At 38.6% G+C, this 15,404-nt stretch overlaps 1 protein-coding gene across 2 annotated transcripts in view; it reads left to right on the top strand.

The window, feature by feature from the left end:
• Positions 1–15,404, top strand: part of PDZRN3 (PDZ domain containing ring finger 3) — a 134,812-nt gene that overhangs the window by 113,955 nt on the left and 5,453 nt on the right. For both annotated transcript variants that reach the window (XM_051627547.1, XM_051627548.1), the window contains 3 exons: positions 4,356–4,609; positions 6,952–7,039; positions 14,456–14,554. In XM_051627547.1, coding sequence (XP_051483507.1) covers positions 4,356–4,609; positions 6,952–7,039; positions 14,456–14,554 — 441 coding nt within the window. The remainder of the gene's footprint in view (positions 1–4,355; positions 4,610–6,951; positions 7,040–14,455; positions 14,555–15,404) is intronic.

The following is a 15,404-nucleotide window of genomic DNA, read 5'->3' as shown; positions in this document are numbered from 1 at the left end:
TTTATTTCCATTCCAAATATTAAAAGAAAACTTTTAGGAGAAACTAACCTCCCAGACAGGATTTTGCCATTTTTATCTGTAGATTTTTGCTGCCTTTACTACGTAGATTCTAGGTATTGTGCTCTCTGCAGCCTACTTTTGTGCAAAAAAATATAGCATACAGTATACACTATAAATTACTATGAATTAAAATACCATAAAACTTTTCCATTTCATAATCACTATATAATATCTATTAAAAAAAAAATCAAGCATCCCTTCCATATTTACTTAATTCAGAGCATTAACCTCTGTCCCATGCAGTTGCTAATTCCACTGTCTGGCTCCACCACAAATTTCATCAAGGTCCATTCAGCTCAGTCTAACTACATCCTCTAGAGCTCTCTATATTCAATGTATTTCCAATGCAAAGAAGGTCCAAAAGCTGAGCATTTCAACTTCTCAGACAAGTTAATTTCTCCATCTTTTGTGCCATGAGAGATCCCATTGTCTCTGTCACGTGGCATTTAAGGTTCTTAAGAAATTATGCGTATTTGTAGTTTTTGGCAGCCTTCTGAAGTAGTCATATGCATGCTTTTTTTTTTCTTCTGTGTTCAGTTGTAACTATTTGTAAAGAAGAAATTTGCTGAGCCCAACTCAGCAGCATTAGGAATAAAGTCTATGATTACAAAGCCTTTTCTTTTTTTTTAACAAAGTGAAACTCTACAGATGTATTTGTTGGCTTTTAAGCAGTGGGTAAAATTGTCAATTGTGACAAATTTTCTAGATAGAAACTAATCATCTTAATATCATCTATGTGGTAAAGTTTCAGAAGGACTCAAGATTAGCCACAAGTACTAACTCTACACAGACACCAGAAATCAGGCCACTGAGATCCTCCCAGTATATTTTTCTTCTGCATTAATTTTCTGCTACTAAAAATAACATACCAACACCTGCTACTTTTTCTACACACACACACACAAAAAAAGCAAGCAGCAGTTTAGCTCTATGACAACTAAGCAGACTTGAGAATTACTAGTTTTCATTATCCAAGTATTTTAGCATTCCCATCCTCATGTCCCTTCAACAGAAGATAGAATTGATATTCTGGGATGGGAAATAGTTTTTTTAAGTAAATATAAACAACTCAGTGCTCAGTATTTACCGTATGATGTGGCTGTTGCTGCAGGCTTTTCAGGGGCCAGGTTCAGACAGTGCAATCTCCCTGCTGTAAACCACTTTAAAATGTATTTTTGCATTAGTGCATATTCTTCCATCATTCCACATTCAGAACCTAAATGGTTAATAGTGATAGCTCTGTGCAACCCATCAAACTCTTCTTTTGCTAGTGCTGTTCTGGACACATCTTTTAGGTCATCAGTCCACCACCTTGGCCAAGACTGCAGAGCTGCAAGGATTCCCCTCAGCTGGAGTTTAGGAATCAGTCTCTCTTAAGAGATCCACAGACCAATTCTGAAACCGTTCACGTGTGAATGGTTACTGTCCAGAGAATTGTGTGCCAAAGAGGCTGTGGATGCTGCCATGTTTCATAGAATTATTAACTTCTAAAGACAAAATCCCCAACCATATTTTAGCACAACAACAACAGTACAGTGAGTTACGCTTTTGTTTCTAATCATTGCCTTCCGATCAAAGCCATGATATAAAACTGTATATACATCAAATATAAATTCCCTTTTAGGGTTAGTTATTTACCATGCTCTGCAGAGTCCAGGTATTCTGAAATGTCCAAGTGGAGATAGTGGAATACAAATACCCAATGAAATGCTCGATTCTGACTTGGAAACAGCAACACAAGATGAAAGGTTCCAGCAGAGCAGCCATGATGCCATGACTTACAGCACTTCTAATGTCCCTTGCCCCCAGGTTTTCTCCAGCCCCTCTGCTAGGACTGTCCTTGTAGCCAGTGAAGCAGCACGAGATGAGCACATGTTCCCCAACAATCTGATTTCCCACCTGGTATCTGCAGTCCATCCACCAATGAATAGGCATTCGGGAAAACCTGCCCAGAGCAGCTCTGCTGGAGCTGCTGCTGCAGAGGAGAATTGGTGAAAGAGGCAGCAGGCAGGCCTACAGAATGTTGAGCCTCAATCAAAAGCTGAATGCCAGAAAGTCAAAAACCTTTCCTCCAGAAGGTCCCCTTTGCATGAGGAAAGGGTTTAGATTAAAACTTAGCTGCTCTCCTCCCCAGTTCTGAGGTCCTGGTCTCACATCCTGCTGTCTGGTTATGCAGCACTTCTCTTTTCCTGCATTATCAGCTTGTAGAAAACACAGTCAAGATACTACTTGGAAATAATTCCTGTAGTACCAGTTTACAATACAGTTCAAGTACTGCCTGTTCCCTGCATTATACCAACCTGACACTGAAGCTATGATTATTTATATAGCAATTATGTATGAAAGCTCAAAGAGGATGTCAGTCCATGGATCTGAAGAAATAGTGTCCTAAGGAATCTCAACAGAAATGCAGGCTTGTACTAATCTGTGTGTAATCCAAGTTCATTACAATATTGGGGAATACACTGGAAAGCTCTCCTTTGCAAGATTTTGCCAGTCTTAAGAATGTGGAAAACAGCTCACATGAAAAGCTTCCTGCTCAAGAGTGATTCATAGAACTTTTCTGAAAAACACTACACTTGCTGCAGTTCGGATTCTTCTGTTTTGCTTGCTTGTTGGATTTAGTTGTACCCCAAAAAATAATATTAGGATGCACACAATAAAATGTGCAACAGTTAATTTGCAGCAAATAATAAAAGTCGAACCATCATCAGCATTTCCTTTTTCCAGAGAAAACATTACACTGAACTTAATTTTACAGCTGTACAAATTGTTTTAAAGTAATCTATTCAATTGGGTGAGTTAATGGTATTTCATTTGACCAGGCCAAAGTTTACATGTTATACATTACTGTGAGCAGTTGTGTTCAAGGGTTTGTGTGATGTAAACGTAATGCCAACACCTTCCATTCTCAGCTGGTTGTACAAAAAAACCTGGTGTCATCACCCCTCTAAAATAAACCACAGATGACAGTGTAATAAGTGTTACGTGCACAAGGTAATTCAGCAGGAATTAAGCCTTTTCAATCGATTCTGCACTCGAGTTAACCCTCTTTATTATCACCCAGCTTTTTGCTGTGGGCAGTAAGTTAAGTATGGGCTAAATTCATTTACTGCATTGAGTAATGTTACTCATTCAGTTGCCCCACTTATTTTAATGGGATAAACACTTTCCCCAGTCTGAAGAACATGGTAACAATTATAGGATAGCTTGATGCCTTAGGACTGTGATTTCACTATTCAGCTTTCACAAACAAATTGCTCTGGGCAGCTTCTCTTTAATTGTTCATCTGTGTTAAAATGCCAATAGTTTGTGGGTTAAAAGAGGATAAAAATTCATTTGAGTTACCAGTGCTTCCCACTATTTCTGTAACAGTTGCATTATGAGCCCATTGAGCTTTTGGATTTGCAGGTGTCTCAACAAACAGGCCAAATTTCAAAAGAAATCTCCACGTTAGGCTGGGAACAGCAGGAAGAAGGCACAACACTCAAGTCTTTTCAGCACAGTTGCCTTTTTTCAGTTCATTCCAAACAGTTCCTTGTGTTCAGCTCCCTTAAAATTACCCTCCATGCAGAGACACACAGAAACATTAATATTTCTCATGAGCCAAAAGTCAAAATGAGCATTGGTAATTCTCAGTGGGGTCTCTCAGTTGTGTTTAGTAAAGGTGTTATGTTATGGATAAATACTCACTCAACCAGGAGATAATGGTGGTGGGATCTGGGGATGGGAAGTGGCCACACTACACAGACAAAAAGTTATTTCAAACCAACTCCATGATCGTCTTTTCCTTATTATTTCTATCCACTATCCCAGAATGATGTGTGTCCAACCCTAAAATGCAGAGGTTTATTGCAGTGACTGGATACCACCATCATGTTTCATCTGACAAATTATCCAACAAATACGTTTTTTTAAATTTCAGATCTCATCCCAAAAAAATATTAAAAAACAAACCAAACCTAAAAAAATTACAGGAGAATCAATAACTTGTTCTGTTTGAACAAGGGGTGAGGGATTTCTCATCTGCAAGAAAAAAATGGGATGGTGGTTTTCACTTTAGCTCAAAAGTGAACCCCATGAAACCTAACTGTCAAAATAAAAAGCAGAGCACAGGAATTCCTACTGTAGTGAAAGGGGAAAATGAGGTATCCATAACATTGCATTAATAGTTCCTAGGTCTTGCTATATATACCCTTTGATGGAGCTGAGACTTTTAAATTACCAGCAAAAACCAACACAGATCTCCATTTTCTGACTGTTTCTCTCATGGCTTTGCTTGCTTCTCCCTGCAGGTCAATGGGAAGGATTTATCTAAAGCGACACATGAGCAGGCAGTGGAAGCATTCAAAACAGCCAAGGAGCCCATTGTGGTGCAGGTCCTGAGGAGAACTCCACGCACCAAGGTCTTCACCCCTCCTCATGAGTCCCAGCTGGTTGATGTGGGCACACAGACAGATATCACTTTTGAACACATCATGGCTCTGAGCAAGATGGGCTCACCTACTCCACCCGTCTCTGTGCTAGACCCATACCTCCTACCTGAAGAGTAAGTAACAGTTTGTGAAGCCCTTGAAAGTCCTCGCATTCCTTAGTGTGACATGTTAGAAGTAGTTCACAGACTTTACTTGCTGGTGAAGATGTACTCTCAGAAGCAGCCAGGATTCATATGCCATTCAGCCATGATTCCTAACATTTTCATTTTTTCTACCAACTAGCAAGCCATTACTCACTGAAGTAATGCCAGAGACTCACATGGCCTCATAAAGCTCATTTTTTTGCTGGCATTTGATGGATAAAGTTATTCCTTCTTGTAATTCCTCTCACTGTCTCTTTGGGTTGCTTATGGTTTAACTTTATTTTTTATGGCTGCCATAAATTGGATAATGCTAAGAGCTGCTACATTCTCTTCCAGTGTATTAATTATTTTATTATAACCCTGCAGCGATGTTACTCAAATAAATTATTCTCTAGGACTAAAATTACTTACCAGTGCTGTCATGGATGTTTTAGAATCAAATTTTAATTATTGTTAATGGTAGTTTGATGCTTTTGTACTTACAAATACAAATGACAATTATCTCCTGGCACACACACACCACGCCCTCACACGCTGTTCAAGAGGAAAACGGCTCCCCGAGGAACCCATGCAAATTGCCTGTCATCTTGCTGAGCTTCTCCACAAGGGTCAAGGGAATAGGAAAGATTTGTCTCTGTTACTGTGTATGACAGACCACAGTCTGGTCAGACCATAGCAATACCTGTTTTTGAGATGACCCTTCACCTGGTGAGAGGCAGCAGTGGCGTGCATGTGTCCTGGCCGGGCCGTGCAGCTCTGGAAGGGGAGCCCTACAGAGAGCCTGAGCTGGGCACATCCATCAGCACACAAACCCAACACACCTCTCCAGACGTCCCTGTGAGTGCTCCTGAGAAACAGCCCTTGACTACAAACAGGCACTGATCCTCTACTGCTCCTAAGTGACTTTCACATTCTCACATTCAGCCAGGAGCTGGCCTTGTGTGTGCAGTGTCTGCTCCTGTCACAGCTCTCAGTGCCGACTGCTTGAAAGCTGGTTCCATCAGATCTCACTGCATGGTCACCTATTCCCAGCCCATTCAGAATTCAAGCACAGCTGTGTGTTTTAGTGGAAATGTTTGACAAAAGGCTGTAGCTCTGAGCTTGTTCACAAGCCAACAAGCACCAGGGCATACAGCACTCTGGAAAGCAAACACTCTTAGAGCACCTACACTTCGTACCCCCAAACACATTTGCAAGATGGCTTTTCAATACCTGCAACTTTCCAACTGCAAAACCAATTACATTAGGAAAACAGCAAAGATTGATTCATGGTGAATCATTTAGATTACAAACATGCCTGCATAGTACCAGCTCAGTCTTATCAAGTAGCCTCATATTGCCCCTCAATAGTTAGACTTTGGTTCCATCTCAGGACATCATCTGTGGCCTTACTTGGAGCAGATGTTGGTGGGAACCTCACAGCCTGCCTTACAGCCATCCCTGCATACCAGGGCAGTCAATTGACTTCTCAAGTGTCCTGTCCCCCCATATGCAAGCAAATGGAGTCAATTTTTCCTAATGCTTCCTGTAACTTCTCCAAATCCAAATCAATCTAGCCTGCACATAACAACTTGGGTATCTTAGCCAATTAGCAGACGCTGTTACGTAAATAGCCTCACACTTACAAAGAAACAAGTCTCTAGTTAACAGAGAATTAAAGACTGTAAAAAGCAGCATGCCAACAGGGAATGGCAATATGAAGAGTGGTGCATATTTAAATAGCATTTAAGGCATTATGCACAGCCTATTACATTCAAATCAATCAATAGAACACTGTTGTTACAAAGAGTTGGGTGGCAAATTATTTTTAGAATACTTAGCAATTTGATCAAATTTCATGCCTTTAAGGCAAAGTAAAAATACAAAGCAGGTAGGCAAGAATTATTTTACTTTCATATCTGCAAATAGCCTGAGCTCACAAGTAAATAATCTAGTATTGCCTCTCATCTTGAACCCTGGCAAATATCTGTCCACCTAGCTGTCACCCTGCTTTGCCACTGTTCTCTCTATATTTTTTCCCCAAGTCAGCTTCACAGTTGGAGAAAAGTCATTAATAAATGCTAAAACTCTTCAAAAGTCTCTCACGCATCATCAGGTGCCAAATGTTTTAGACTCCTTTTATAATACATGTAATTTTTGTTTCATACATGTATTGATGGAAATAGTTTAATATCTATCATTAACCACATGCAGCTTCTTGGTTTGGTAGGTAGTCCATCATGCCCATAATTCCAGGCTATAAGCCTAGAATGGATTCATCTGCTAACTAGAGTACTGAGTGCTGTTCTAATACATACCTTTTTTTTTCCCAGCCATCCATCAGTGCATGAATACTATGACCCAAATGACTACATGGGCGGAATTCATCAAGAAATGGACCGAGATGAGTTGGAATTAGAGGTACTTAGCCTTTAGTAACTGTTGGATTTACTGACATTTTAACACGTGCATGTCACTCTTTATGTTGTATATAAAGTGAAAAGACATTTTAAGCACATATTTGTAATAACATTAGTCATTGGTTACTTTGCAGGTGACAAACCTTTCTGATACCTTTAGTAGTGTATTTAACTATGTGCCATGGACTGATAAGCCAGATCTTCAGCTAACAAATTAGCATAAATAATGAAGTCCATTATTCCCTTAATTAAATTCTGTATAACTGTGCTGACTTTCTGAAAATCTTAAAGACTTTGCAAATTTGTTGAACGGAAGGTCCCGTTCCAAATAGTCACAGTAGAACTGTGCAAGTTTCCCTTACATATTCCCCAGCTAAGAAACAGATGTTCTTGATCACACAATTTAGAAGTGTTTTAAGTTTACAAGACCAGAATTGATTTGCCACTATACTAAGCTGTTCCTTTTTCATTACTGAAAAGTTACATATACACATATCAAATTATAGATAATAAAAGTTGAACCACTCATGAAGTTATTTCAGTCCATTTTCCTGCCAAACCTTTTAAAATCACTTTTGGTTTTCGTACTTGTATATGCCTTCAGAAGTTCATCTTCAGTTTTCTCATTCTTAATTTTAATAACCTCCTCCCAGCCATTCAGAGTACAGCATATAAATTATGAGCCTTAGTTCTGCAGGATACTTAAGCAATACTGACCCACTGAAGTGTTTTTAATTGCTCGTGATAAATAGCAGTAAAGTATCTCAATACTTCTAAATACTGCCAGCAATGTCTGATCCCACTAATCCATTCAAGATTATCAGTAAGTGAAAGCTAATCTTAGCTTGCTTGCACTTCAGATTTCTTAGATCCTGGTCCTGCTAACACTTATTCGTCAAAGCCAGCGATGCTGACCTGTCTGTGGCTCTGTGTAAATCAGTGGTAGATTTATCAACAGCTTCAGTGGGAACAGAGTTCAGCTGTTCTATGAGCACAAAGTTGTTCCCTTCCATAAAAGTGTTTGCAGGATCAAGGACTAAGACCCCATAAAAACTTTGCAAGCTGTTCTCAAATTCTGCAGAGCTGGTAGTAATTCATCTCTGTATACAAATGCAAATCAAAGTCACGATAAAATCAAAGTGCCAGTAAAACAAATGCTGCTTAGCAGACTTCAAGGCCTTACTTCTCAAACAAGTGCTTTTTTTTTCTTAAATAAAAACAAATACAATCTAGATTTCAGTTTTAAGGGAAAATGGTGAACAAATTAGTACTTTCTACCAATGACTTTTCAAAAATGTATCTTTTAGGAAATCTAATATTGTGTATAAATTACATTGTTTCCATTAGAAGGTCAACCAGTTGAGCTGAAAACAGTTTAAACACACGCACTTCAGTAGCCAGATGCTAATACGCCTTAAACCACAACATTAGTAACTGTGACATTGATGTAGTACTTGATGGCAAAAGGTGATCAGCTCAGCAACACACGGAGATGAACATTAGAAAAGTCTCTGTAGCCTAATAGTATTTCTTAAAAACCACTAAAGATTCTTGTTCAAACTGTAGAGACTAAGATCAATGGTAAGGTCAAAGTGCTAACAGGGACTCAACTGGCTAGTTGCTTTTTTGTTTGCCTTTTGATAGATATGTTTTAAAAGACCACAAAGGCACTGTTTCATTGACTGCAGCAGGAATGTCTAAAGTAAGAAAGCCATCAAGTCAGCCTTCTGGGTTTCTATGTCCATAAAATGTGCTTTGAATTTAAATCAGAAGCTGCTCATCTAAACTTTTATGGTCTATAACTGACTGGTTAGTGATTTGTAACAAGTAAACAAGACAAAAACAGTCAAAAAGCCAAGTTCACAACATGCTTCTAATGTAAGTATCCATAGGAAGGAATTTATGCTGGCAGTATTGCCAAGACAACAACATTGTGTTCTCAGTTTTATCTCTTGACATTTATCTTAAAATTGATGACACAGAGGGAAGTGCCATATATTCCCTACTACAAAAATAAATAAATACCATTTCTTTTCTTTTGAAGTTGACATGCCACAAGGAAAGAGGGACTAAATCCTGAACTACTAGTTTATTAGAAATTAAAAGTATATGCATTCTTCACAGAGACCCAGCCAGAAGTCATTTCAGTTCCATAAAGGAAGAATAATGTCACTCCAGGATTCCCCAGCAGCATTATGGGTTAATATGTTTATTCAAACAGGTCTGTCCAGCTGTTAGACAGACAACCCAAGTGAGGGCTTTCTCAGTGTTAATTTTCTGAGATTACAAAGGATGATATTCTACATCAAAAAGGGGGCTTGTTCTCTCACATTTGATTTGTCTCTACCCTTTACTATATGTAACTGGTATGTAGGTCTTGTTTTCTTTCTGAGTAGAGAACTGAACTCAGCTGAATGACTAGTTAGATGCTTGGAGATTATAAACTACATGAAAAGTTTGTTAACTGCTAGAAAATCTCCCTTCTGTTACTTTCACTCAGTCTTGGACCAAAGTGAAGTCTTCAGTTCAGAAGACTGAAGGACAAGAGATTCATTCCAAGAGCATTATGCCCTCCCAGTGCTCAGCTCTTTCACAGTGTTCCCAGCATGAAACTGCAATATCTGATCAGTGACAAATGAACACACTGAGCACAAAAATCTGTGCTTCAAAATTTGAAATTAATACTTCACTGCTTTTAGAAAGCCAGAAATCAAAGCTGAGTACCAGGTTTCAAGTTCTCCCCATTACTGTACTTCCTACTTTGGTGAAAGTTGTTTTACTTCTCCAAGAATCTATCTGCAAGGGAGAGAAGGAGGCAAGAGGTAATTGTCAGAATATTGAGCCTCAGTAGGTTTCATCACAGGCACCCTGCAATTTTTATTCCATCCTGAGTGTGAACCATTTGAAGCATATTTTAAGTGAACATATTTCTTCTCAATGAAAATTCCTCTGTCTCTGAATACAAAGTACTTTAGCCCCAGCATTCCTGCTCAGGCAGCAATTGAATATGTAAAGTTTTAAAAAGCAGTACTTCCCTTCATCTTCCCAAATGTACTTTCTAAGACAAAAATTTGGATGTTCTTTGTTTGGAACAAATCCAAAAGTGGCAAAATACTGCAGCTTTCTGACGAGGTAATACTGAATTTTCCCTTGGCTGTCTGGAGAACTTCAACCTGGCCTTAACACCTCTTACTTCATGAGAAAGTTTTTAATCATGGACCACTGGCGATCCACTTGGCAAAGAGCCTTCAAGTTACCTTCCTTTGGCATCCTAAACCCTTCTTCATCAGGGCGAGAGGCACTTTCTTCAGCCTTCCCCAACACCCCAGATGACTTAAAACTAGTTTTGTATCTATGGTCGATAAGCGAATTACCATCATAGACCTGGGCTGGCACAGAAACCTCCAGTTACGTGGTTACTTCTTCTCTAGGGTAAAGAATTTGGGGGGGAGGGGGGGGGGAAACACCAACAAAAAAACAACCAGAACAAATGTTTTATAAAATTTTCTTCTCTAAAAAGTGGAGGGGTGGGGTTTTTGCTTTTTACCTTTGTTGAAAACCACATTTATGTGAAAAGACAAATGTAAAGATCACTTTTATCCTCAAGACAGCAAGAACATTCTGCTGTACTACAGTCAGTTGAAGGTTGTAAGGTCTCATACAGCATAAAAGGAACTAGTTATTAATATTTATTTCCCTGACATTCTTTTCTGGGTGAAACCTATTAATGGAGTAGCAAAAAAGCAGACCCTGCTGGCTGGCTATCTCAGAAGTCAGCACAACTTACAGAGAGAGACAAAAGGACAGAGAACTTACCATGCAAGCTTTGGATAATGCTTTGTGAATGTTTGAACTTTTTTTACCCATTGTCCTCTCGTTTCAGATTTCTATTGCTCATTTCTGTCTTGTTAGAGAAATTACTCTGATATTTATACATTTGCAGGCAGGCCATAATTTTAAATCAGCAGTGCAATAATTCAATAATCTCTTGCAAATGAAGGCTCTTCTGATCGTATAGAGGTTAATTTACTATTATCACTTACTCCTAATTCATTATTATGAGCAGTTGCAGGTATAATGTCATAGTGCATGTTCATTTCTTGCCTTGCTACAAATGCCACATGGATTTCAGCAAATAGATCTTTGAGCCCTCCTGGGCTCTACATTTGATAGGGAGCCAGTAATATTTCAAACAGTTCTGCTATGCAAACTCTGTTCTGAACTAATATACAAATACTTCCCTTTAATATGTCTCAAGATGTCACTTTTACCTGATCTAAAGAAGCAGATTTTAATTACCTGTGTGTGTAAAAGTCCTATCATATGTGCAATTTTTTACATTTACCATACTAAAGCAGCCCTGATATTAACTGCACTTGGTGGATAGCATTGCCTGTGAACTAATTCCTGCAGATCTAGGCCAGGTGTGAAATAACTTCAGTGTCTCCCAGTGTAAGCAGCTGATACATTTCATAATGTAGTTACGATTCTATAGAGAGTTCATTACAATAGCATCTGAACCTCAGTTGAGCAATAAACTAAATATTCTTTCATCTCAAGATGGTACAGCAGACCTGACTAATCTGAAGGACGATATGTCTGCAGCAGGGGCTCTAGAGCAGTCTTGCTGCAACCTGCACAGGAGTGCCAAACGCTGCAGGCTCACGGGATCAGGCCCTTGGGCTGTCCAGAAAATGGGAGTAAGACATAGCAAGGGCAGTGGCACTGCAAGCGCTTGAATCTACACCTTCAAAGTTCTGCAGGCCCATATTAATTTATTCCTGGTACAGCTACACAAGCTACCATAATATTCTATTGTTCCCTTTTATGTGTCATGGCAACAGCCTCAGCTCTGAACATAGGAAATAACTTGTGCTTTGAAGACTCCAGAGTTGGTTCTTCAACTCCAACTGGAATTGCACACTTTTATCTCTCAAATATTTCAAACCTTTACGAGCATACTAAAGCTTTACTGACACAAAGACCCACAGAAAGCAGCTGTTCCTATCTTTAAGTACACAAAATTATCATATATGGGTAGCATCAAACCCACTTATTCTATTCCTATGAAAGACTAGAGGGATTGTACCCAAGGGTAAGTCTGACAACTAATTACTCATAAAAATTCAGGTTCTAAACACCTGCTCTAAAAATTTTTTGTTTGCTTTAGCTTTTTGCTGCTTTATTTGTGAGTGTTTTAAAACAAAATATATCTGTTTTCCTTTTAAAATATATATTATTTAATTTGCTAGATGATTTATTATGCTCCAGTATATCACAGGCAACATTTTGGATGTTGCATTTTAAATATAAACCCGTACTTAATTTTTAGTTATAATAATACTCTTTCTAGTTGTACACTGTTGGAAAAACACCTATTGTTATTCAAAACATGTGCCAAGTAAGAATAAAATAGCTTGCTCCCCCTTCTTGTGCTGCAAAAGGTCCTGGCAAGTGTTTATGGTTATGTAGGATTAATTTAAATAATGACCAAAATCATCGTGCTTTTTTTGGTTTGTTTCTAGTTTTTGTGATTTTAACATTTTAACTGTATTTTCACTATCAGTACGACAAACAGCAGAATGAGCTACAACATTAGTTTCTTGCCACTGTTTTGTTGCCATGTTTTCAAATCAGCAAACTATATAAAAACTTCCCTGAGGACATGAAGTTATTTAAATATGCAGGAAATATGGGAATCGTTCTAGGCCTGTATAAGGTCCCATTCACAAATCCCCACTTCATTCCCAGTTTGCACCACGGGTTAAATGCAGAATAAATGCATTGACTTTGATGGTGTTCCAAAGGGTCAACTAATACCAGAATCAAGACCACTTTGTCTCATCTTTTCCTCTGAAGGATTTCCATCTCCTCCCTAGAAAGCTCTAAAACCCTTAGAAATTTTTGGGGAAAAAAGCCCCTCTATTAAAGCCTTTGTGTTCAAACCTTTAAGTAACAAAAGAGGGAGAAAACAAGCAGCAGCTCACCATGGATACTATTGATTGAAACCATTTAAATACCATCTGAAATGTCACTGACATTTACAGCTACATTTCTTTTATTAAAAAAAAAAAAGAAATTACACATGTTGACAAGTAAATAACAGAGATTGCTAATCTTGGCAGCTGTCATGTAGACACACCAATAAATTATTCATATCAGCTTGTTTTATCATCTTGCCTCTTACAAATGGCACAGTGCAGGTCAAAGCAGAGATACATTCAGAAATAACAAGTCATATTATCAGGACCTTTCCACTGGAAGGAATGGGTTCAAGCACAAGTGTAGAGTTCTGAGACTGTCCTTGGGCTGGGACACCACTCAGATCACCCCAGGCCTCTTTCTCAGCCCCCTTTGCCCCCTCTGCCTGGTTGCACTCTTTCCCTTTGCAGCAATGGGGCTTGAGCCCCTCAGTCACCTCCTCCAACCTGCCAGGCCTTGGCTGCAGAGGAGCAGGACCTATCAAAGACTCACTCACTGCCAAACACCTTTTTCATAGACTAAAAACCACAACTACTCTTGGTACTAAGCCTGCCTATAAAAAAACATCCTGTCCCACCATGGCAGGATTCTCAGGACTGACAGATCCATTGAACTAGGCTGGTTTTTAGGCCCCCTTGGGTCCCAGGATGTCCCTCAGAAGCCGTAAGGCAGAGCTGAGAGTTGCTGTATCAGCCAGGAGGATCCCACAGCTTTTGGGCATCTCTGTGGATTTTATAAGCCTTTATACCAACCAATGTCACCGAACAGCAGCAAATCTAGGGGAAAAAGTCTACGTGAAGTCTAAGTGGCAAAAAAGCATAGAGGAAAAAGTTTTTTAATGTCTCCAAGACTAACAAGACCACCAAAGAGCACTAGAATGATAAACCGTGACCTGCTCAAACCAAACTCTTGCAAGATATTGCTTATTATATGTCTATGACCAATACCAAATGTTTTGCTGACAATATATTGATCTTCAGTCACCCTTTTGAGAAATGTATTGCATCATTTAACGAAAATTACACAAGTTCAGGTAATAGAGTATTATATTTTTCTCTGAATAGCCAGAAAATTCCCTGCTTATAAGGAAATATATATCAGCTCTGGCAAATAGTGAAATCATACTTTGAGTATTTTAGCATGTGAAGCCTTACCACTACATGAAATATAGGTAATATTTCTTCTTTAAGATCAATAAAGGGTCTGCTTTCAAAATAACTTCATATTGATTGAAGGGTCAAAAAAGCCCCAGGTATTGATTGTCTGTATATAATCACATTTTGCTCACTAAGTTAACCTCGTCTACAAGTGAAATGAAAAGAGATCCACTATATCACTTAAGCAAAATATTTTCATTGTATTTGAAAAATTGCTTCCATCAGTCATCAGTGCCTCACTGACAATGTACTTTCTTTTTCTTGTTTTTAAACCTCAGGAAGTAGATTTACACCGAGTGAACAGCCAGGACAAGCTTGGCCTTACTGTATGTTACAGAACAGATGATGAAGATGACATGGGTATTTATGTGAGTGAGGTAAGACTGAGCTGATTTTCATAAGATACAATTTATCTTCTAAACTGCAGTGGTGGGCATTTAAGACATTTGTCTTCTGTTTGTACCATGCTCGAAAAACAACCAGAATGCAATAATTGGAAGAAATCTAGTTATTATTTTCCTTTTCTCCAAACTGAGTGAAATCCTGCATATGCTGAAGTCAAATTTCATTACATGAACATGCAGTGTTCATTTTTCCCCTAACACAGTCTCAGCATTCAATTTGGGATAATGTTTTCAAAGTAGCTTTAAAACACTCTCCCTTTAGTTTTTGCTCTGTTATTCCAGAAAGAATAAAGAAACAAACACATTTTTGTTTGCAAAGATTTGGGGCCTATTTGTCTCTCTTTGCTCCCTTTCTTGAAATAAGTAGCATTTTCTACATCATCTTTTTTATCATGCAGATCCATTTCAAGTTAGTAGCAGCAGTTTGGGGAAAAAACCTCAAATAAATATAAAATATTCTGTTAAAATGCATCACTCAGGAAATAATCCTTCCTGTTCTGTATTCAAAAACTGGTTCTAATCAGAGCTCTGTGTTGTAAAGCAAAACATTAAATTTTGGGCAACTCAGTATCATGCAAATGTGATAAACACAGATTCTCTGAAGACACATCTCAGGAAGAAATGCTTTGAATTTGACTTGATAATTTAAATTTGCATTTCACTTTGTCTGACACAAGCAAGGAAAAGTCCTGTAGTCCATAAGCAAGACGAAACAGCCACAAGTACAGCAGCAATAACAAACACTGGCTCACAGTAGCAGCCACAGGGCAAATACTGAGTGTAAATGGAGCAAAAACTGAGCTCTCAAGCCTCCCAAGCACTC

The sequence above is a fragment of the Apus apus genome, chromosome 9, assembly GCF_020740795.1.
Source record: "Apus apus isolate bApuApu2 chromosome 9, bApuApu2.pri.cur, whole genome shotgun sequence".
In the NCBI taxonomy this organism is placed as follows: Eukaryota; Metazoa; Chordata; class Aves; order Apodiformes; family Apodidae; genus Apus; species Apus apus.
The sequence above is the reverse complement of the archived record's forward strand: the minus strand, read 5'-3'. Positions and strand labels throughout refer to the sequence as shown.